At 38.6% G+C, this 24299-nt stretch overlaps 1 protein-coding gene across 1 annotated transcript; it reads left to right on the top strand.

Moving 5' to 3' along the window:
• The first annotated feature begins 2015 nt into the window (after nt 1-2015).
• On the top strand, nt 2016-22361 carry LOC103094786 (membrane-spanning 4-domains subfamily A member 4A-like). Its single transcript, XM_056801679.1, has 7 exons — nt 2016-2229; nt 9354-9528; nt 12848-12976; nt 17672-17728; nt 18275-18424; nt 19996-20097; nt 21273-22361. Exons 2-7 carry the CDS (start codon nt 9370-9372, stop codon nt 21417-21419), a joined length of 744 nt encoding a protein of 247 aa, XP_056657657.1. The 5' UTR covers nt 2016-2229; nt 9354-9369; the 3' UTR covers nt 21420-22361.
• The last annotated feature ends 1938 nt before the right edge of the window (nt 22362-24299 follow it).

The following is a 24299-nucleotide window of genomic DNA, read 5'->3' as shown; positions in this document are numbered from 1 at the left end:
GTGAATTCAGTATATAGTCTCCAAGATTAATTTTTATTTCATGCAAGAGCAAAAGTATTTTGAAAAACATGACCCTGATAAAGAAATAACCAGACCATTTCCTTCTTTAAAGGAATTTTGAAACAGCCCCAAACCAACATCATTGGACAGGTTTCTCATGAAGCCTACTTCAAGTGAATCTGGAGCAAGGTTCAGTGGTAACAAAGGAGAGAAAAGAAAGAGGAGGAACTCCAGAAGGGCAGTTGCACTCAGATATTATGGAAGGGGACTCTTCCTCTAGGCAATAATACTTGTCCTCCCCACCCATCCCCTTAGGCCATGAACTCCTCTCATTGAAGGTAAAGTTAAGTTAAAATGATTTTATTTAATCTTATGATTGTTTTTTTATTCTTCTATGTATTATTAATGTTTATTTCATAAAATACATCTCCATGAATGGATACAATGCTTGATAAAATCTGGATTTTCTGGGTATCTATAAGAGATGAATTTAATTCATTGTATTCCTTATGGGCAAAATTTGGTACTTTTGAAATGAATTAATGACCCCACGGTGCTACTTTATATTGTGTTGCCAATAGAACGTAAAGACTTTGAGGACTGAGCACTTTTTCACTTGGTCCTCCCATCTCTACCACCTGGTATTGTCTTGAATGAAGGAGGCACTCAATGAGTGAATCTTGCTCTTTTTGCTGATGGAGTCACCTCTCTGCCTTGAACAGGTCTGGACACATGCTAGCAGTTCTGGAACCAGGTGTTAATGAGATTGCTTAAAGAATTCCTATTTTAGTCCAAAGCATCCTGGCAATGTACAGAATTAGCTCCTCAGTGGCAGGGCTGGGGATCATCTCTTTCTTAGTCAACTTGGGAATAGTTGATCAATTCCACTATTAGAGGTACCATGACATTTCCTGTGACAGTTTTTATGATGTTTAGGCATTGGACCAATATATGTTAATGGTGAGCACTTTCAAACTAGAGCCAGTTATAACCATGGATTTTGGTAGTGGACAACCTTACAGGCCAGAGCAGAGATAGCAAGGCCCACCCAAGTTCAAATCTTTGAGGAGAGGCACTTTGCTTAAGTTGTGAAAGAAGAGAAATGGGCTCAATATTATTGGTGTTTATTCCTGGGGTGATCGTAGTCCAAAATGTGAATTCTGAGAACTCCAAAGGGTTGAAAGCAATCGACATTTCCATTCAGTTAGTTCATTTCATCCAGTTATGTAGTTACCACTGAGTGTGAGGAGACATATTCTGTATTGGGGAAACAGAGATAAAAACAAATGCCACAAAGAACATTTTCTCATTCATTCGTTGGAGAAAGAACAGATTTCAGAAACAAGATCTGTGATTTGAGAAGGCAAAGTAATTGTGGAAAAGATCTTTGGGAAATGTTGGAGAGGAGAGAACACATTTCCACTGCGGTAGAGGATGGTGAATCTAGAACATTTTTAAAGAGGAAATACCAACTGAGACTGACCTTGAAGGAACAGAAAGACTTCAGCAGATAATCATAGCAGGTACTAGAACTTATTCCAGGCCTGTGCTTGGTGTGGGCAAGACCAAATATAAAGGGAGAGAGCAGAGCAAGATTGGGAAAGTGAAAAAGAAAAATGGTTTCAGCAAAAGATAAAGATAAGAGGATAATGAAGGGTGGAACTACAGACTAGGGATAAATCTAGCAAGAATGAGGTCCTGCTCTTCTATATATAAAAGTAAATTATAAACTTTTAAATGTACCCCAGGATCTGTCATCTAGCTGTTCAATTCAGCGACCATTGTGCCATGAGCTAGACTGACATCCATCTGAGTTTGTCAAAGATGCTCACCACAGGTGTGTTTGATAAAGAAAACTCCAAACTCCCTGGAATGAAGCAGAGTTTTTGCCAAGGTTCAATGTCTGAATCTGTTTCCCTTACAGATTTGGTGGCTCTGTTTTACTCAAGTCATCAGCAACTACCCGAGGACTATTGGAGGAAAGATATCTTGCAAGAAAAAAGTGTTAGTTAATTTTTCTATAGCTTTATTATGAAATTCTCCATGCTGTAAACCCATGTGCAAATCCTTTAAGGAAGAGGAAACCACAGAGGGAAGTAGGTAGACAGGACAGGGGGCAAACTTAGAGGAGAAACTGCAGCTTGAAGCACTTCACTCTCCGGTCTTTGCAAAGTGTTAAAGTGGGAGATTTGATCCAAGAGATACTGGGAGAGCTGGTGGAGAGGACAGGTAAGAACCCTGGGTGGTTTTCATAACTGGTTCTAGAAAAAGTTGAACCCAGAGAAGATGAAAGTGGGCAGGAATCCAAGGGGCATCCACAGAAGAGAGCGATATCCATTTAGTTTGAGGGAGTTCTTTAGTCATTTCCCCCTCTTGGACTAATGGGACAGAACTGAATTGGTCTCAAGAGCATGAATGAGGACAAAGGATCTTTTGGGTTGTAGGGAGAGACATTTGTTCATTGCAGTTGTTTCAGAAAGCCCCTTCCTGCTCTGACATAGACTGAGCTCTTCTGAAGGGAAATCTCTTATAGTGAATAGTCCCTTGTGCTTCTCACTCCCTTTTAGCTCAGTACCAGTCAGAAGGAGTCACCAGATCTCCCTTGAATAGAGAGAAGAGCCCCTCTTGGGGCTCCTTCTGCCCTGAATTTCTCACCTCAGAATTCACTGGCTGGCTCTTAGGTACAATCAGGGCCTCTTGATTTGGAGAAAAATATCTTCTTACTAATGCACTGATACAATGGGTCTTGATAATGGTAGACTCTGTCCCTTCCTTTGTTTAGTCATCCCCTCATTTCATTCTGAAGAAGCGAGCAAGGCTAGAGAAGTGAGAGTTCTCTTAGAGGACAGGTCTCTGAAATAGCACATGTGTAGGAAATGCCCCTATTCTAACTCCAATATGGCAGAGTAGATAATGAGAACTTTCTGGTCTTTAAAAGGCTGAATGATGGGCAGAAGAGGGAGAGGGAAGGGGCATCAGTGGTCAGAACCTACAGAAACACGTGCATCTCTCTTTTATATAACTATAGACTGGAGTTTCTTCATGGTTGGTATAAGCTGATCTGTAAAAAGTGTTTTCTTACAGCCATCCTAGGTTAAGGCAATAGCTCTGATTGTCCAGTTTATTCAATCAGTTCTAACTCAATCAAGCATTGATAAGAATTCATTAAGTGCCTAGGAAGTGCTTGGCCCCTTTTTTTGCATCCTAAATGTGTAAAGGGAACCCTTTCCTCCCATTGTCTTAAACTTCCTTCTACTCTGACCCATCCCATTTTCTGGATTTCACCTGAACACTGCAAACAGAGGTCACAGGTGAAGAGCCCTAAGAATATGCCCTGGAATTTAAGGTCTGGGTTCAAGAGAAAGGATATAGGTGTGGGGTGAGACACGCCTGCCTTCTCTATTCCATTGGAGGTAGTGTGAAAGGACCATGGCTGAGGGAGATAGCCATGTGGAGAAACACATAGTCAGAATTAGGTTAGATTAGGCTTAAATGACTATATATCTGTTTTTTCTATTTCAAGTGATTATTAATAAACTCTATAGAAAATAAGAACCTAGATTATTAATTTTAATCTAATTTAAATGAGGAAACAAACATAAAAGTGAGCAAGTCTTTCTTTAACTAGAGGACCCAAACAGAATTAAATGGTGGCAAGGGAAGAATGCTTTGCTGTATTAGTCATAGGCACTGGGAGGGGAGTGTAGATATAGAGTCATAGGTTGCTCATTCTTTTTCGGGACCAATTTGATTACAGTATCCTGAGGATAAGTGAAGAGAAGGAATGAAGAGGTCATACATATGGTGCCTTCTGTATGGCAAGATGACCTCGCTGCCCAGATCCTACTGTTCTGGTAGATGTCTGGCCAGGCAGTAGCCTGGTGTAGACATGTGGATCAGGTAGAAGTAGGATTAAGTAAGGATTCATTCACCTTTCAGTACAATATTTACCAAGGGGGAGTGAGTTCCTAAAGTTGAGTAGGTTAACACCTTATTCATTTTTTCTTTGACTTTGGAGAGGGAGTTCAAGGTCTTTGGAGGACCCTAGACTTGAGGCATAGACGGTATCTCTCCTTTAGCACAGATAGGCCCATAGCATTAGTCAGTCTCAAATCAGTTCTCTTTGCTCTGATCTGTTATCACAACCCAGCTTCGTTCCACATGTGGGTCATATCTAGGACTGGAATAGAGAGTATATATGGATCTAGACCCACAAGCCCATACCCCCAATTTTTTTATTCAAGTTTATCTTATTAAAATCAAAGCACCACAGTTGGCCAAAAACAATGCATTCCATACATAACAGTAACAATGACCCCCTACATCTGATGTCCTTCACAGTAAAGGCATTCCTCCATGGGATGTTAGCATTATTGAGGAACGAGATCCACCAGTGTAGTACCCACCATTTTAAAGTAGTTCTGGATTTCTCTCTTCCCATGTGAAAGACGTGACCCTTTGCCTTGGCATCTCACTGTGTATCCTCAGGTCTTTCATATCCATTCTTCATTTTATCCTTTTAACAACCTAAACCCTCTTTAGGCATAACCATTCTCAATTTTTTTCATAAACCCTCATTGGGCATGGCCCCTTGCCTCTTTACCAGCCTGGATATCCCCTTCTCTCTGCTCTCCACCTTATTACTGCTTTTTCTGTGATGTAGAAGCCCAAATTAAATGTGATATCCAGTTGTGGTCAGACCAGGAAAGAGGATTACATCACTTGGTATTCCACCCTTCCAGACCCCGTACCTCTTTTTGTGCAGCCTAAGACTGCATTAACTTCTTCGGATACCATTTCATTAACCCATTTTTCCCTTCTGGAGTGAACATTGCATGGAGCCGAGGGAAAGAAGGCATGATCTCCTGTTTCATATGACTTCTCTTCTCTTCTTTTTTTTTTGTTTTTTTTTGTTTTTTTTTTTAATTTTTAAATATATTTTATTTGATCATTTCCAAGCATTATTCGTTAAAGACATAGATCATTTTCTTTTCCTCCCCCCCACCCCCCATAGCCGACGCGTAAGTCCACTGGGCATTAGATGTTTTCTTGATTTGAACCCATTGCTTTGTTGATAGTATTTGCATTAGAGTGTTCATTTAAAGTCTATCCTCTGTCATGTCCCCTCAACCTCTGTATTCAGGCAGTTGCTTTTTCTCAGTGTTTCCACTCCCATAGTTTATCCTTTGCTTATGAATGGTGTTTTTTTTCTCCTGGATCCCTGAAAGTTGTTCAGGGACATTACACCACCACCAATGGAGAAGTCCATTACGTTCGATTATACCACAGTGTATTAGTCTCTGTGTACAATGTTCTCCTGGTTCTGCTCCTCTCGCTCTGCATCACTTCCTGGAGGTTGTTCCAGTCTCCATGGAACTTCTCCACTTTATTATTCCTTTGAGCACAATAGTATTCCATCACCAACATATACCACAGTTTGTTCAGCCATTCCCCAATTGATGGGCATCCCCTCGTTTTCCAGTTTTGGGCCACCACAAAGAGCGCAGCTATGAATATTTTTGTACAAGTCTTTGTGTCCATTATCTCTTTGGGGTACAGACCCAGCAGTGCTATGGCTGGGTCAAAGGGTAGATATTCTTTTGTCGCCCTTTGGGCATAGTTCCAAATTGCCCTCCAGAATGGTTGGATCAGTTCACAACTCCACCAGCAATGAATTAATGTCCCTACTTTGCCACATCCCCTCCAGCATTCATTACTTTCCTTTGCTGTTATGTTAGCCAATCTGCTAGGTGTGAGGTGATACCTCAGAGTTGTTTTGATTTGCATCTCTCTGATTATAAGAGATGTAGAACACTTCTTCATGTGCTTGTTAATAGTTTTGATTTCTTTATCTGAGAACTGCCTATCCATTTCCCTTGCCCATTTATCAATTGGAGAATGGCTTGATTTTTTGTACAATTGATTTAGCTCATTATAAATATGAGTAATTAAACCTTTGTCAGAGGTTTCTATGAAGATTTTTTCCCAATTTGTTGTTTCCCTTCTGATTTTAGTTATATTGGTTTTGTTTGTACAAAAGCTTTTTAGTTTGATGTAGTCAAAATTATTTATTTTACATTTTGTGATTCTTTCTATATCTTGCTTGGTTTTAAAGCCTTTCCCCTCCCAAAGGTCTGACATGTATACTATTCTGTGTTTACCCAATTTACTTATGGTTTCCTTCTTTATGTTTAAGTCACTCACCCATTTTGAATTTATCTTGGTGTAGGGTGTGAGGTGTTGATCTATTCCTAGTCTCTCCCACACTGTCTTCCAATTTTCCCAGCAGTTTTTATCGAATAGTGGATTTTTGTCCCAAAAGCTGGGATCTTTGGGTTTATCGTATACTGTCTTGCTGAGGTCGTTTTCCCCCAGTCTATTCCACTGATCTTCCTTTCTGTTTCTTAGCCAGTACCAAATTGTTTTGATGACTGCTGCTTTGTAATATAGTTTGAGGTCTGGGACTGCAAGGCCCCCATCATATGTGTTTTTTTTCATTATTTCCCTGGATATCCTTGATCTTTTGTTCTTCCAAATGAACTTTGTTATGGTTTTTTCTAAATCAGTGAAGAAGTATTTTGGTAGTTCAATGGGTATGGCACTAAATAGATAAATAAGTTTGGGTAGGATGGTCATTTTTATTATATTGGCTCGTCCTATCCATGAGCAGTTAATGTTTTTCCAATTGTTCAAGTCTAGTTTTAGTTGTGTGGCAAGTGTTTTGTAGTTGTGTTCATATAGTTCCTGTGTTTGTCTTGGGAGATAGATTCCTAGGTATTTTATTTTGTCTAAGGTGATTTTGAATGGGATTTCTCTTTCTAGTTCTTGCTGCTGAGCTGTGTTGGAGATATATAGAAAAGCTGATGATTTATGTGGGTTTATTTTGTATCCTGCAACTTTGCTAAAGTTGTTGATTATTTCAATTAGCTTTTTGGTTGAATCTCTAGGATTCTTTAAGTAGACCATCATGTCATCCGCAAAGAGTGATAACTTGGTCTCCTCCTTGCCTATTCTGATGCCTTCAATTTCTTTATCTTCTCTAATTGCTACTGCTAGTGTTTCTAGTACAATGTCAAATAGTAGAGGTGATAATGGGCATCCTTGTTTCACTCCTGATCTTATTGGGAATGCATCTAGTTTATCCCCATTGCAGATGATATTAGCTGTTGGTTTTAGATATATACTGTTTATTATTTTTAGGAATGACCCTTCTATTCCTATGCTTTCTAGTGTTTTTAATAGGAATGGGTGTTGTATTTTATCAAAGGCTTTTTCTGCATCTATTGAGATAATCATGTGGTTCTTGCTAGTTTGCTTGTTGATGTGGTCAATTATGTGGATGGTTTTCCTAATGTTGAACCAGCCCTGCATCCCTGGTATGAATCCTACTTGATCATGGTGAATGATCCTTCTGATCACTTGCTGGAGTCTTTTTGCTAGTATCCTATTTAAAATTTTTGCATCTATATTCATTAGGGAGATTGGTCTATAGTTTTCTTTCTCTGTTTTTGACCTGCCTGGTTTTGGAATCAGTACCATGTTTGTGTCGTAAAAGGAGTTTGGTAGAACTCCCTCTTTGCTTATTATGTCAAATAGTTTGTATAGTATTGGGGTTAACTGTTCTCTGAATGTTTGATAGAATTCACAGGTGAATCCATCAGGCCCTGGGGATTTTTTCTTAGGAAGTTCTTTGATGGCTTGATGGATTTCAATTTCTGATATGGGATTATTTAAGAATTCTATTTCCTCTTCTGTTAGTCTAGGCAGTTTGTATTTTTGTATATATTCATCCATTTCTCCTAAATTGGTGTATTTATTGCCATATAATTGGGCAAAGTAATTTCTAATGATTGCCTTAATTTCCTCCTCATTGGAGGTGCTGTCCCCCTTTTCATCTTTAATGCTGTGAATTTGCTTTTCTTCCTTCCTTTTTTTAATTAGATTGACCAGTACTTTGTCTATTTTGTTTGTTTTTTCAAAGTACCAGCTTCTTGTCTTATTTATTAAATCAATAGTTCTATCACTTTCGATTTTATTAATTTCTCCCTTAATTTTTAGGATTTCTAATTTGGTTTTCTGCTGGGGGTTTTTAATTTGATCGCTTTCGAGTTTTTTCAATTGCATTTCCAATTGATTGATCTCTGCTCTCCCTTGTTTGTTAATATGAGCTTTCAGGGATATGAATTTGCCTCTGATTACCGCTTTGGCTGCATCCCAAAAGGTTTGAAAGGATGTTTCACCATTGTCATTTTCCTTGATGAAATTATTAATTGTTTCTATGATTTCTTCTTTAGCTAAACGGTTTTGGAGTATCATATTGTTTAATTTCCAATTGGTTTTAGATTTGGTTTTCCATGTACCATTACTAATCATTATTTTTATTGCCTTGTGATCTGAGAAGGCTGCATTCATTATTTCTGCTTTTTTGCATTTGTGTGCTATGTTTCTGTGACCTAATGTATGGTCAATTTTTGTGAATGTGCCATGTGGTGCTGAGAAGAAGGTGTATTCCTTTTTATCCCTATTTATTTTTCTCCATATGTCTATTAATTCTAATTTTTCTAAGATTTCATTCACTTCTTTTACCTCTTTCTTATTTATTTTTTGATTTGATTTATCTAAATTTGATAATGGTTGGTTTAAGTCTCCCACTAGTATGGTTTTATTGTCTATTTCTTCCTTCAATTCTCCTAGTTTCTCCATTAGAAATTTGGGTGCTATATTATTTGGTGCATACATGTTGATTAATGATATTTCCTCATTGTCTAGAGTCCCTTTTAACAAAATATAATTACCTTCCCTATCCCTTTTGATCAGGTCTATTTTTGCATTGGCTTTATCAGATATCATGATTACCACTCCTGCCTTCTTTCTATCAGTTGAGGCCCAGAAGGTCTTACTCCATCCTTTAATTCTGACCTTGTGGGTGTCAACCCGCCTCATGTGTGTTTCTTGAAGACAACATATGGTAGGGTTTTGGATTCTAATCCATTCAGCTATTCGTCTACGTTTTATGGGTGAGTTCATCCCATTCACGTTCAAAGTTATGATTGTCATTTGTGGACTCCCTGGCATTTTGATTGCCTTCCCTAATTCTAACCTTTTCTTCTTCGGCTCTACCTTTTAGTCCAGTGATTTACTTTGAAACAGTCCCCCTTGTCCCCTCCCTTGATGTTTCCCTTTTTAGTCCCTCCCTTTTTGTTCCCTCCCCCTCCCCCCTCTCTTTCCCTCCCTTTTTGTTCTCCCTCTCCCCCTCCCCCCCTTGGTTTTCCCTTCTCCTTACCCTTGTTGGGTAAGATAGAATTCAAGATCCCAATGGATCTGGATGTTTTTCTTCTCTTCTCTTCTTACAGCATCTCAAGTGATCTCATGGAGTCCCAGGGTGCCTCAAAGGGAGTATTTCCATTCGTTCCTCAGTCAGGCCCTGTATACTTCCCACAGGGGCCAATTGCTGTACCTGTACACTATCAACATCTATGGAAAGACCCCCAGCAGAAAGTCCTGAAAGGAGATCCCAAGGCACTGGGGGTGAGTTCAGGTCCCTCGTGTCTGGGAGAGCAGATTTATGTTTTTAACTGAGTAACTTACCAGTTTAGAGGTTTGAGAGACAGAAGAAATTGGTTTTGCTTTTATTTGCATATTGGTAGAGATTAGAATAGCCTGACATACAGCATATGTGTAATAAATGTTTGTTGAATGATTAACTGACCTTAAAAATCATCAAGTTAATTAAAACAAAAAATGTTATCCAGATTCAGAGAAAGAACTATTGGAGTTGGAATGTAGATGAAAACATGTGATTTCTCACCTGTTTATTTGGATTTTCTTTGACAGTCTTGGTTTTATATGATTACTTAAAAATGAACAATATGGAATTAAAAAAATAAAAAAAAATAATTCTTTTGATACTGTGAGAACTTGCATGAACCTCAAAAAGTCATCTCATTTACCCTTTTCCCTCATTATACAATTGAGGAAACTGAAGTTCTGATGGGTTCAGTGGCTCACCCAAGGTTACAGAATGAAGATGTAGCAAACCTCCATTTTGAACCAAAATCATTGACTACAAATCCATGTTGCATCATGTGAAAAGTCTTCCGCCTCTTGCATATGAGTCAGTTAAAGAGGTACAATAACTCACGTAGATGGGACTCAAGAACAGTGCACAAATGTGAATCCCTGACTCTCTTCTCAAAATTCTGGGCTATTTCCATTCCAGCTATTGGCTGCCTCAGCATTGTGATGTTTCAGTGACTCAGCAGCTTTCTGGATGGCTTAGACTTGGACGAGGCACCCAGGAAATACCTATTTGGTGTCAGAGAGGGATATTTCCATCTGTTTCCTGAATGTCCTGCTCTAAATCAGTACTGAAATGAAACTTAAGGAGAACTCAGTGTGGGGTTCTATATCTAGGGCTCATGCTAGAAGCCTTTTAGCTTGGACAGGTGTAGGGGAGGCAGGGGAAAGGAAGGAGCTAAATGAGGTCTTCAGTTTGGCTATGAATATGAGGAGAAATGGGAACCACCATAACAATGTATTGGAGATTCTGCCATGTTCTACTCCCTCTGGGGAGTGCGTTAGAGTAGGATTTCCTAGGGAAGTCTCTGGTTCCCCTTCTTGCCCCAACATCTCCTCTGAGAAGGCGTCATAGTTGACTAAGATGGAAGACTGCTGTGAGGAAGGGAAAAAGGGGAATTTCTCATCCCTCAGCATTTCAGTGAGGTGAATGTTTCCTTCATGTTCCACAGGTATACATGAACCCAATTTCTGAGGTCTGTTTGTCTCTATTATCTGTCCTTGGATCATGGATGATTGTGTTTTGGTGTAGGTTGAAGATCTGGTGTTCTGGGGAAAATGTCAGCACGACACACTTTTAGTTTTAATCTTCATCATTATTTTTAATTGTTATCTTCATTATTATTAATCATGATTTTCTACATTGATTTCTTCAATCTCAATCAATAAAATAATGAATCAAGTACTGTTTTTTAGCATTTTCCAATTTCTGACACATGCAGAAATTTAGTGCTTGACTTTCTTGTGAGTCTTTTAGAGTTTATTCCATCACAACCATTAAGGCATCAATTTGTTGGGATCATAGAAGATCAAGACATTAATTTCAATCAAGCTCTAGCTGTAATGGAAATTACACTAACCTTTCCAAGCTATTGCATTAAGTGTTGATTTTGTTTATTCTCTTCATGGAAGAATGGGGAAAGGGCAAACTGGCTTCTAAGGATGTCCTATAGAGGATGGCTATCCCAGGAATACAGAATCACATCAGTTTTCTAGATAGCATTAAGTTTCTGCAACTCACCATGAAAGCCTCCATGGTGGCCCACGAGATGTCTTTCCCTTGGTTTGGGATGTAAGATGGGATTAACTGGTGTAAGGTGATCTTAAAGAGAAAACCTGCTTTGCCAAAATTAAGCTGTTCACATAGTTTAGGGGGTTGGGGGATATTCTTTGAGTCTAGGTCACTTGCCTAGGATAATACTGACAGTGTATGAAAGAGGAGAAATCATTGGATTATAATATGATGAATTTAGAAGTGGGAGAATCTTTGGCATAATGGCATCCAATGCTCCTCTTTTACAGATGAGGAAGCTGAGGCCCAGAGAGCTTAAATGAATTGTTCAACATGTCATAGCCCATTTGTATCAGAAGCAGAACTTTAATCCAGGTCACTATGACTCAGACATGCTCTTTTTCTACCATGCAACATTGCCTCTGATATTTTCCTTATTAAGAGTAAACACTCCGGGGGCAGCTGGGTAGCTCAGTGGATTGAGAACCAGGCCTAGAGATGGGAGGCCCTAGGTTCAAATCTGGCCTCAGACACTTCCCAGCTGTGTGACCCTGGGCAAGTCACTTGACCCCCATTGCCTAGCCCTTACCACTCTTCTGCCTTGGAGCCAATACACAGTATTGACTCCAAGACGGAAGGTAAGGGTTTAAAAAAAAAAGAGTAAACACTCCACTTTGTATTCTATATGCCTTTGGAGCAGCTAGGTGTCTCAGTATTTAGATAACTGGGCCTGAAGTTAGGAATTCTTATATTCCTAAATTCATATCCAGCCTCCAACATTTACTACCTCAGTGACCCTTGGCAAGTCATTTTACCCTGTTTTTCTGTTTCCTTAGCTGTAAAATGACCTGGAGAAGTAAATGAAGAATCACTCCAATATCATTGTTAAGAAAACTCCAAATGGGGTCAGGAAGAGTTGAGTATGATGCAACAACAGTCACTATATGTGTTATTTAATATAATTACATTTATAAAATTTCAATTGTTGAATTGATTAGTTTTTTATTCTGGTCCTCTGATTTCATTTTAACGGTGAGCTTTTAAAAAAATCATTATTAAATACAAGTATGACAATTCTTTCATTCAAGATCTTCGGAAATTTCCAGGGATATTAGGAAGTTAAATCAAGTGTCTACACACCACCCCATCAGTATATATAAGAGGTGTGCTCTGAAAGCAGTTCTTCCTGACCTTACTTAGCTCTCTACTCACTACCACATGATGCTTCCGCGTCTCATAAACTCATATGATTATAGGATTTTCGAGCAACAAGACATCTTAGAGATCTTCTGGTCCAGCCCCTTTATTTCACTGATGAAGAAACTGAATCCCAGAGACAAAGAAACTTGCCCAGGGTTCTAGAGATTATAAGTGGTGGCGCTGGAAGTCAATTCTAATTTCTTTTATTTAAAATTCCAGTCAATAATTCAATTAAATAATTAATTTAAAATTAACCCTCTGCTTCGGTAGCTCCATGTCCAGAAAGAAGAGCATCAGTCTTTTTTTCTCTCTTCTAATTTGAATCTCTTTCTCTTCCAGACTGTCCAGATCATGGTCGCCATCATGAATCTCAGCTTAGGCATGCTTTTTGGTTTCATTCCTCAGAATGCTTATGGATCACCATATTTTCTGTGGTACACTGGCTACGTATTCTGGGGAACAGCATTTGTGAGTACAGATAATGAATCTATTTCTGAAATGTATTCTCTCTCTTTGTTCCTTGGAGACAGAAGGCAACCTGCGTCCCAATGACACATGCCTTCTGTGCAAGGTGTTTCTTTCTCTCAACCCTCAGAAGGGTTGATGCACAGGCTCATATCCATATGAGGAAGGGTTCATATATACATATATAAACATATAGGTAAGAGTTGAAATATATGTATATGTATATGAAGTATGTATGTATGTTTGGCTATAGATATGCAGACATACATCAATCCTCAACATTCACGCAATTAACTTTCCCCAATCTTGAGCATTTGGATGATTTTAGTAGCAACTTCATTTTCACTTTCCCATTGGGAATGATGTCTATTCGCAGCTATGTTCAATAAGGAAACAAAACAAGACTGAGGTCCAATGGGACCGATGTCTCAGTATCCTATCGTGTATCTCACTTGTCTTGTTCACATCACAGATTAAAGAGCTCTCTGTGTATTTGTTGCATATTTTCATTGCCTTTAAAACTCAAGTTGTGTGTGTGTAGGTAGAATTCTCTCTCCAAAGCCCATCTTACCCAGCATCCCATGTGCATACTCATGCTGCATGAATGCTGAGTGAATGGATGGAGGATAAAATTTTGGTGTGGCACCGCCCTCTCTCTCCTCTTCCTGGAACATGGTTGAGGAGACTGGCTGGGAACCAGGTCAGAGAATCCACACATGGTCAGTTAGGTTAGAAAATTAGGCCTTATACTTCTATCCTTTTTATTTTTTCTACCTCAAATGATTATTAATAAAACTCTATGGAAAAATAAGAACCTAGAGTCACTGATATTAATTTAAATTTTACATTTTTTACAATTATGCCCCCAAAGTGTACTCCAAGTCCTTTGGGCTCCAAACCACATCTTCATGCTGGAATGTCTCCAACCACTGTGGTCTAAATCCATCAGTTGACTAGACACCTAGAGACTGCCAATCCCATCATCCCAGCCTCACGTTTAAACATCATATCCTATGCTATGCTCCCAAACCCTGAGACTTTTAAGGATTTCAAACCAATACTTTAAGCAACCATTGCTTGAGTATTATTTCAAGCTGAAGTATCCCTCATGATCTCCATTGCTATCCATCAGCCATGAAGGACAGAATATTGTAGGTGATGTTGAGACCTCAGCATTGGGGTCTTCTTACAATAGTGATTAAAGTCCCAACAACCTCTCCATTGTTTTTAGAGAAGGTCTCCAAGGTAGAGACATAGAGTATGTCATGCAATACCTTACCACCACCATCTGACACAGTGGGAGATAAGATTCTGCTTTAAAATGTTTTAGTTTTGAGAATTTTATTTGAGGTATAGTGTTTATGACATTTTAGATTTCATGTGTTATGAAAAGTGATTATGTTCTGTACAGTGTTTTTTTTTAATTGAGATGTTAACACAAAAGGTCACAGATGCTAGGAAATTTGCTATATAGTATTTATGGTAATGTAGATTTCATGTGATGAAAAACGTGAATATTTCTGGAAATAATTTTTTAAATAATTGAGATGTTATCATAAAAGATCATCGAATCCTGGGTAATTACTAGGAAAAAATGTTATATATCTTACTAATTTTATTTTGTGTACTGTATTTTGTGGGTTATTTCATGGTTACAATATTGTAAAAAGTATATATTATCAGAATTAATGTTTTGTTATGAAGAATTGTAAGCAGAGTAGGCAGCTAAAGTGCTCAGTGGTTTGAGAGGCAGGCCTAATGATGGGAGGTCCTAGGTTCAAATCTGTCCTCAAACACTTTCTACCTGGGTGTCCCTGGGCAAGTCACTTGACCCCCATTACCTAGCCCTTACCACTCTTCAGCCTTGGTACCAATATTCAGCATTGATTCTAAGACAGATTCTAAATAATAGATTACATTTTTTGGTGATCACAAATACCTACCATCTATTTCCCATAGGTTCAAAGAATCAATATTTGTGTTTTTGATTTCATACTTTTTTTAGGGCATTGCCCCCAGAAAGTTGAGGATAGATACATAAATAGATGTGCTATATATATGCACATTATATATATATATATACATAACATGTGTATATACTTATACTTCTCATTCTTCTTCCCTTCTCATCCCCATCACTCTCCTGCTATGAAAATCAGTTTCTCTATTACTCTTGGACCACAGATATGACCCAGTCATCTTTGGAAGGATGCTGAGAAACTGTTAAACTGTTATACTTACAAGTCCCCGAAACAAAATATATCAGTGTAGCACAAAGCAAAAGAGATTTGAGCCTCATCTTTACTCTGCTTTTTCTTCTTCTCTTCAGCTACAAAAAACAGCATTGAGAAACACAAGTAACTGTAAAAGCTTTCCCCTTTCTCAGGAGGTAGAGGACAATAAGCTCAGGAAGATCTTCAAATGGGAGAAGATTCTGCTTTCTCCAATCATCTGGGAGCAAAGCAGTGCTTCTTTTCCAATGAACTTCCAGTGGTTTCAGGGAACTTTTCCCTTCAATCATCTCTCTAAGCTGACTGTAGCTGAGCTGCCTTTCTCTACTCATCTTCCTTAAGATAGCAGGCATTAGTCTCTATTATCAGCATATCTTGTTAGGCTAAGCTATCTCTTCTTTTTCTTCTGCCTTTTGATATTCATCTGTGTTCACCTTTTGCCATCCCCCCCCCCCCAGTTTCCTCACTGCTATAACTTCCAATGCTTTCATGTTTTTAGTGATTAATCTCTGCCTTGTGATGTGAAACTAAAAAAACAAACAAACCACGTTTGCCAAGTGTGATCCCAGTAATCCTTATATTATCTTCTCATATTACCAATCCAGTTTGTTGGCTATTTTTTAAAAAAGGAAACAGACATATGTAATGGAATTTACAGGCTGATTTATCATCTCATTTTTCTATTTTCCAACAAGTCCTTTCGGTATATTTATCAGATGGGGCAGTTTTATCTTTGGATCTCAGAATGGTTTGTTTATATACATAAATAGCTATATCTACCTAAAGGAATGTGTGTATATATGTGTATATGCACATGTTTCATACACACATATTTATCCACACATATTATAAACATTTAACATACACATATCCATCCATTTTTCCATCCATCCATCCATATAGATAAATAGATGCACCCACCCAGTGTCCTTCCCATAGTGTAACAAATTTAGTCTTTTTGTCTTTCATATTTGTATCCATGGTATAATAATTGGAAAGAATTAGGCAAAATTGATTAAAATCAGAATGATGGAATCATTTTAGTAATAAACACACATTACCTTCAATAATATAGAGTAAAAAACTGGGAGGTTCTAGAAAAAATTCTTTAAGGGTCCTACTTTAATGAATACATGAAGTACAATCCCTTTATCATATATTTACTTTAATTGCTAGAAGGGCTTGGAAAGTAATTTGTATACAAATAAAGTATGCATATATGTACATACATATATACATATACTCATACATATCCATATCCAAAGAAAAGTCTGCTATAGTTGTTCATGGTACACAGATTTGAGAGTAAAATCAATCAATCAGCCAATCAACAAGCAATTTTTGTTGCCTATTATGGTTCATGCAATTTGACTGTGGCAATAGGGAGAGGAAGAGAAGAACATACCAATCCCCATCTCCCTTGCATAAAACAGATTCAAGATAAAGACATTATAATTTCAGGGAGCCATAGTAAGTGGGTGGAATAGGAAGTGCTTCATGTAGTTCTTCACATGAGGTATGAGCATTATACTGGATTATGTAAAGAAGGCTCCTCAATACTTATTTTTTTCTGCCAGAGAATAACCTTTGGATTGCAGTGGGAAAATAGCTATTAGAAAGGTGTTGCTAGGGGGGCAGCTGGGTAGCTCAATGGATTGAGAGCCAGTCCTAGAGATGGGAGGTCCTAGGTTCAAATCTGGCCTCAGACACTTCCCAGCTGTGTGACCCTGGGCAAGTCACTTGACCCCCATTGCCTAGCCCTTACCACTCTTCTGCCTTGGAGCCCATACACAGTATTGACTCCAAGATGGAAGGTAAGGGTTAAAAAAAAAAAGAAAGGTGTTGCTAGACAAAAGCAAAGAAATAATATTCTTAAAACCATTTCCCTTTAATTGCTTCATATTACTGGGTCCAGATCAAGTTACATATGAAAATACATGAAAGAAAAATCAGAATTGGTTGGAGGCCTCTATCAGTAACCTTGAAGGAATCATGGAGAATAGGAGAAGTGCTTCAGGACTGGGGGATGGCATTCATCTTGATTGTTGAGAAAGAAAAGACAGTGTGGTCTTCAAACTATAAATCACTGAGCTTGACTTCAATCTGGGCATAATTCTAGAATGTATCACCTATGATGGGCCAATGTATGTTAAAAAGGGAATTAGTCACCACTAAAAGGGAATAAGATCTCATCAAAGACAAACTATATGACACTAGCCATCTATTTTTTTCTGCCAAGTTTATTTGACCTCAAAGTGATTTATTCTAATTCTTATGATGGAAAAAGAAATTCCTGTCCACTAGTTCTTTGTCCAAATGTTTAAGAGGTTCCTGGGAGCATCTAATGTATCCACCAGAGATATCGCGTCCTTAGGGATAGAAGAAGCAGGGTTCAATGATGGATAGGGAAGGTTTTGTATATTATTGAAAGAAGAGAAGGGTTTAAGATGTTGATGTTTGTCCACAGTTCATCATCTCTGGCTCCCTCTCCATTGCTGCGGAGAAGAGAACCACAGATATTATGGTAAGTGACATTTCTCCTTTCTGTGCAGGCCTGAGGCAGACTCTGATAATTTCTTGGAATGGGAGGGGGTACATGGAAGGAGACTTAAAAGACAACCTCCTTAACCCAGGCTGGGCTGGAGCAGGTTTGACTGATCACTGCTCTATGGCTGAGCTTTTCCTTGGGAGGAGAAGGAGAATCAATCACTAATGACTGCTCTCCCATTGTTCAGATTGCTGCCTGCTAAAGCCTATATATAGTCAGACCAGCAGAAGTACAAAATTCTCCTCTGTAGTTTTCAGTTCCCTCAATCTTCTCAGTTAGCTTTATGCCAAGAACCAAACCTCATCCCCATGCCATGTTGCCTGCCTGGGAAAACATAAGGACTTTGGGAGCTGAGCAGTTTTCCCCTTGGTCCTTGCAGATAGCGAACACTCCGTGGTGCACTTGCTCCCAGATTCTGCAGTTAGATTCAGCCTTGGCTCTTAAGTAAGGCTGAAACGTGATAGCGGCTCTATAAGCGCGTGCTAATGGGTTGACTGTTTTCTGACTTCTCACTGCTTTTAGGTCCAAAGCAGCCTAGCAATGAACGTTGTCAGCTCAGTGGTGGCTGGCCTGGGAATCGTCTTTCTCTCAATCAATTTGGTAACATACCCTTATTATTGTTACGACGAAGCTTCCTTTCTTTCCTGCAGTATGTTAATATCGATAATGCTGGTAAGTACTTCCAGGATGGTACCAGTTATGACGATTGATCTCTGGAATGGGCAATCTTTATAGGTCAGGGCAGAAACACTGAGGTTACTGAAGAAGTCTGAACCTTTTGAAAAGAGGCAAGTTGCTTGGGTTGGGAAACAGGAAATTCCTTGATATTTTTGCTCTTCTTCCTGTGGTCTCAGCCAGAAATGTCAACTGTGGAAGATGCAAAGGATCAAAAACAATTGATATTTCCAGTTCACTCACTTTCAATTCCATGGAAAAAAAAGCATTTGATGATGCGGTGATCATGATATGTGAGGTGATATACTATGTGGAACTCACTGTCTAATTCATAATTGGGGGAGGACAAATTGGGAAAAAGACATTTCTGATACGGACTGGTAAGGTCGGTAATTGTCAAGGAGAGCTTTGGGCAGTGTTCAAGGAGAGATGGTCCCTTTTTATTATTTTTTTCCACTTGAATAAGTTTATTTAGTCAATTTAGAACATTATTCCTTGGTTACAATAATCACATTATTTCCCTCCCTTCCCTCCACCCACCCTTCTCACAGCCAACAGGCAATTTCATTGGGTATTGCTTGTGTCCTTGATCAGAACCTATTTCCATGAGATTCTCTTTTTAAATGGGGGGAGAAGGAGAGGATGACAATTGATGAGGGTCTGCCATAGCCTTTTCCTGGCCCGTGGTGGGTATGAGCACTGCTATTACAAAAGGAGAGAGCAAGACACTGTTGCAGGACAGAGTATCCAAGGCTCACCTGCCTGGGGATTAGAATAGAGGAATTACTAAAACAAGAGACAGTGGTCAGAGGATCAGAAAAGCTGTATCCAGAGATTAGGTACAGCCTCACCATGTATGAGTTCCTCAAACAAATTCCTTTATTCCCCTATTCCTTAGCAGATTATTCACTTTTAAGAACTCTCCTATGATTAGATTGTTATTGGCTACAGGTGTGACAACAGATCATGACTGACTAAAAAAATACAGAGTCACCAAACTTTAGAGGAAACAATCATATGAATTCAACCTGGATCACTGATAAAACAATAAATATTTATTTTCTCTAAAAGGAGATATGATTCCATCTCTGCGTAGAGAGTTTGGGGTATTTTTTTTTAATCAACCAAATCTGTACTGAGTACCTAGGATTGGGCCAGATGGATGCCAGAATGACTTGTGTAGAGCTCAAGGGATGAATATCCATTTGACCATAGTCAGGGCAGCTTGTACTTCTGAACCTTCCACTTCTGATGTGCAAAATGAGGATAGTCATCTTTGCACAATAACTTTCAGTGGATTATTGTGAAGAAAATACTTTGTTAATCTCAAGGATGTGCTTTGTTATTATGATGATTAATAATAACAGTAGTAATAATATTGTTAACATTAATATATCAATTTAATGCTTGCAAGGTGCTTTACTGTGTCTTAAAGTTTGTCTCCAGAAAATCCCCCTCCTCTTAACCTGCCCCTCTCAGTGCTCCCCTTTATGTCATTTCTACCTGATCTGTTAGACGAAGGGCCTTGTGTGCACCACTAACCATTTTCTGTTTGGTCCTTTTTCCAGGGAATCAATGTCATTCTGTTAATCCTAGCGATCTTAGAATTTCTGGTCTCCATTATCACCTCCAGCTTTGGTTGCAAGGCATTGTGCTGTGGCCAGAATGAGGTGAGTAGTTGATGGCATGTGGTGACTTCCATGGGAATGTGCTACAGTGATTTTCCTGGGAAGATCAGTCAGCAGGTCAGTGTGGTGATCACTGAGAGGACAAGCCATTTTCAGAGAAGCCAGCCTGAGATTTGTGTGTGTTTCCATATTCTTAAGCATCAAATCCAATGACAGAAACAAACCAATCCCTAAGGCTACCAGTGAGTTCAGTCAGAAGATCCTGGGCACAAAGAGACACAAGTCTATGTGTAAATCCTTCTGACCTTTCTCCCAAACCACTATCTCCCTCCAAGACTTCCCCATTCACCTCCCAAATAGGTAGGCTCCGTATTCCTATTCAAAAAAGATGAAGAAAGGAAATATCTTTTCTGTTCCATCCATTTCAGTTTCCAAGAGGGGGGGAAAGGAATTGGATGAGGGAATGGTATCGTGAATTTGATAATATCATACGTAATGTGTCTCTCTTTGTCACAATGAATCTCCCTAGAAAGTGTCCACTGACAGCTTAGTTAAGAGTACTAGATAGGAAGAAAGTCACAAATGACCAGAGATATTCTGCTCAGAGCAGTGGTTCTCAACCAATACAGTTCCTCATGTTGCGGTGACCCCAAACCAAAAAGTTATTTTGGTGGCTACTTCCAAACTGTAATTTTGCTACAGTTATGATTCTGAATGTAAATACCTGATCTGCATTATGTGTTCTCATTGCTACAAATCAAACATAACCCACAGGTTGAGAACCGCTGGCTTAGACCAATGGCATCTCCTTAAGTCTAATTAACTGGGAATGGGTTGATTTAGGCTTATCTGGATTATGGTGATGCTTTTATATTTAAACTAAGTAAAACCAACAGTAAGATGGTCAACCTTTTCTTTTCCTAACCTATAGGACAAGTTTCAGAGAGCCGTGTAGCTAAGAGTGAACCTAGAGTAAGATTAAGACCCAGAAATGTGATGGGCACTGGGGGAGATGAGTTGAGAGTTAATAGGAAGAATAAGTGTATATGAGAGGTCAGCCATCCAGTATCCTCAATGGCACCCTTCTTCTCTCATTTAACTGGAGTCAGTTCTCAACAGAAAAGTAATGCCACTAGTTTTTCTACACTAATATTCTCTGTAGTTCTATTTCTGCACCCCTGGGTGACTCATGTATGGGTTTTCTATTGGCTTTACAGATTGCTATCTTCATGCCTCCCTATACCTACAATGTACCAGAGAACCCTGCTGCTGAAGCATTCAACAGAGGGACAATGCCTCAAAATCCAGTCATTGACACAGCAACTGCATTCCCAGGAAGCCATCCTAATGGCCCCATACAGTAAACTTGCTTCCCTTTCCCTTCTTGGCTGTTTCTTCATGAAAGATTAAGGAAATCAGCCATATTTTCCTGAATTTCTTTGTTCATAGTCATTTTCGGCATTGGCCACAGAATCTTCGCTTCCCCTTTCCTATCTTGCCCAACAGTCCTCTACTGATCTCTGTGTTTGCTCACAACAATATCAGCAAAATGGGCAGTGGATGGGATTTTTCTTTGGCTACCCTCTCAGTATAGCCCGCCTTGGTCAGCCTGTGGATTGTGGGAGACAGAGTCCCTAGAAATTGAAGCAAGGCATCTGGAAGAGATGGAGACAAAAGCCCCAAATTAGGTCGCCTTCTATCTCCCTTAAATGAAGAATCTCAACTTCTGGAATCTTTTGCTGCTTTCACCTGAGGATATACTGGGATTTTACCTCCAGTGATCTGGGGTTCATCTTCTTTGATCTTCAACATTCCTGGTTGTTCTCCTAGCACCCCGGCCTTTGAAGTGAATCCCTCCAGCTCTGTATACTACTGAAATTTCATGTTGGGAAAATACATATATGGCAAGATAGATAGGGTGGACCAGTATTCTCTTGTAAGTCACCTCTTTGCCTACTCCTTGACATGTTCATTCAAATTTAATATTATCATGACAAACTCTAGAATACCTCAGAGACATATTGGAAAAATTTCACATTATTAATAAAATGGCATTTTCCATCAATCATTTGTTTCAAACCCTGATCACATTTCATTCAGGATTACTTATTGATTATTTTGATTGATAATTGTGGTAAAAATGTGATAATTATCAAAAAATTGATAATTGATTGATAATATTGATTAAAATGAGAATTTTTCCCCCCTGGGGAAAGGCTCTAAAGTGTCAGCATTCTATAAAGAATTTCTAAAGTATTTAGCTTTTTAAAAAATAAACTTGATTTCCTATGATCAAAAATAATTAATTAATTGCATAAACCTAATTTATTAAAGTTGAGATTTTTTTTGTCCCTGGAGGAGGGCTCTAAAACATTCTATAAAGGGTTTCTAAAGTATTAGATTTCTTTTTTTTTAAACTTTTAAACAATCTTCTTAGATTTAATATTGTGTATTGGGTTCAAGGCAGAAGAGCAATAAGGGCAAGGCAATGGGAGTTAAGTGACTTACTCAGGCTCACAAAGTTTGGAAGTGTCTGAGGCTGGATTTGAACTCAGGACCTCCTATCTCTAGGCCTGGTTCTCAATTAACTGAACCACCTCACTGCTCTCTAAAGTATTAGTATTTTAATTCATAGTGGAGGTTGTCTAGAGAGAAAGAAGGTAGAATGATAATAATGACAGCTAGTATTTATATAATTATTTAGTATTTTACAAAAATATTATTATATTTGATCCATATATCAATCTTGTGACATTGATATTATTATTGTCCCCATTTTACAAACAAGTTTGAAGCTGAGAGAGGTTAAATGACTTGCCCAGGGTCATACAGCTAACTGAGCATAAGTGAATGTAGCTGTTAAATAAATGAATGAAAAATCAACATTTTAAGTGTTTACTGTGTGCCAAGCATTGTGCTCTGCACTGAGGATAAAGGGAATAGTCTGTGCTCTTAGGAAGCTTGAACATTAGTAGAAATATGTAATAATATAATTATATAATAAGAAGAAATTAAAACTTTTTCAGTAATATTTTAATTTAATTTAATTCGGTCCTCTCTTTTCCTTCCTTCCCTCCCCACTCTTTGGATAGTAATCAATTTCATAGAGGTTTTTCATATGCTATCATGAAATGTATATTTTTATATTTGTAATGTTGTGGAAAAAGACACATCACTAAAAAAGAAAAAAAGCTCATAAAGGAAGGAAAGTGAAAAATAGTCTGCTTCAATCTGCATTCAGACCCCAATCAGTTCTTTCTCTGATAGTGGATAGCATTTTTCATCATGAGACATTTGGCATTGTCTTGGATCATTGTATTGCTGAGAAAAAGCTGTCATTCATAGTTCATCACTATACAATATTGCTGTTACTGTTTACACTTTTCTCCTGGTTCTTCTCACTTCACTTTGCATCAGTTCACATACGTTTTTCCACTTTTTTCTAAAACCAGCTTCTTTGTCATTTCTTAGAGCAAATATTATCCCACCCCAATCATATGCCGCAACATGTTCAGCCATTGTCCAACTGAGAAAATAAAACATAGAAGGGAGAAGAGAACAGTGAAGAAAATGACAAGGATGTTCAGTGGAGCTACAGGTTGTTATATTGATAAATCCTATCGAGGAAGTATAGATGAGTTGATTTCCTTATGGTATATGGTTTCAGAGAGGGAAGAAAAGCTAATTCCCATAATAAGGCCATTATTGAGGATGTGGATATGGCCAGAAAGTAGAAACTGGAGACAAGGATCAAAGATTGAGAAACAGGGAGGCCAGTGTGCTCAAAGTGGGCCAATTTACTGGGAAAGTGACCAGTAGGTGACAAGAACAAGGAAGAGGATAATCACTGAAGAGGAAGAGAGATGGATGTTAATTGATGGGAGCACAGGGAGGTCTGAAAAAGATAGCTGGGAACAAAGAGCATGTTAGCTACTTGCCCTGGAATTTACGGGAAGGGGAAAAATGGCAAGTGAGCAGGAGCAACCAGCTTTGGAGGGGAGGCCAAGAAAGGTTTTCTTTAAGAGAAAATCAAGATTCCTGAAGCAATAGAAGATGGAAGCAGTGTGAGAAGAGCTCTACATGAAGGGGATTTGAAGAGGGCATTCTAAGTTACACTGGAAAGGAAGGGCAGAAAAGAATTAGAACTCTGGATAGAAAGGACTGAGCTGGATTGGGATGAGAATATGAATAGGACATATAAATGGACTTTTTATTGGCTAGTTTGTTGCCTAAGTAGAACAACA

The sequence above is a fragment of the Monodelphis domestica genome, chromosome 6 (assembly GCF_027887165.1).
Source record: "Monodelphis domestica isolate mMonDom1 chromosome 6, mMonDom1.pri, whole genome shotgun sequence".
Lineage (NCBI taxonomy): Eukaryota > Metazoa > Chordata > Mammalia > Didelphimorphia > Didelphidae > Monodelphis > Monodelphis domestica.
This window is presented reverse-complemented; position numbering and strand designations above follow the sequence as displayed.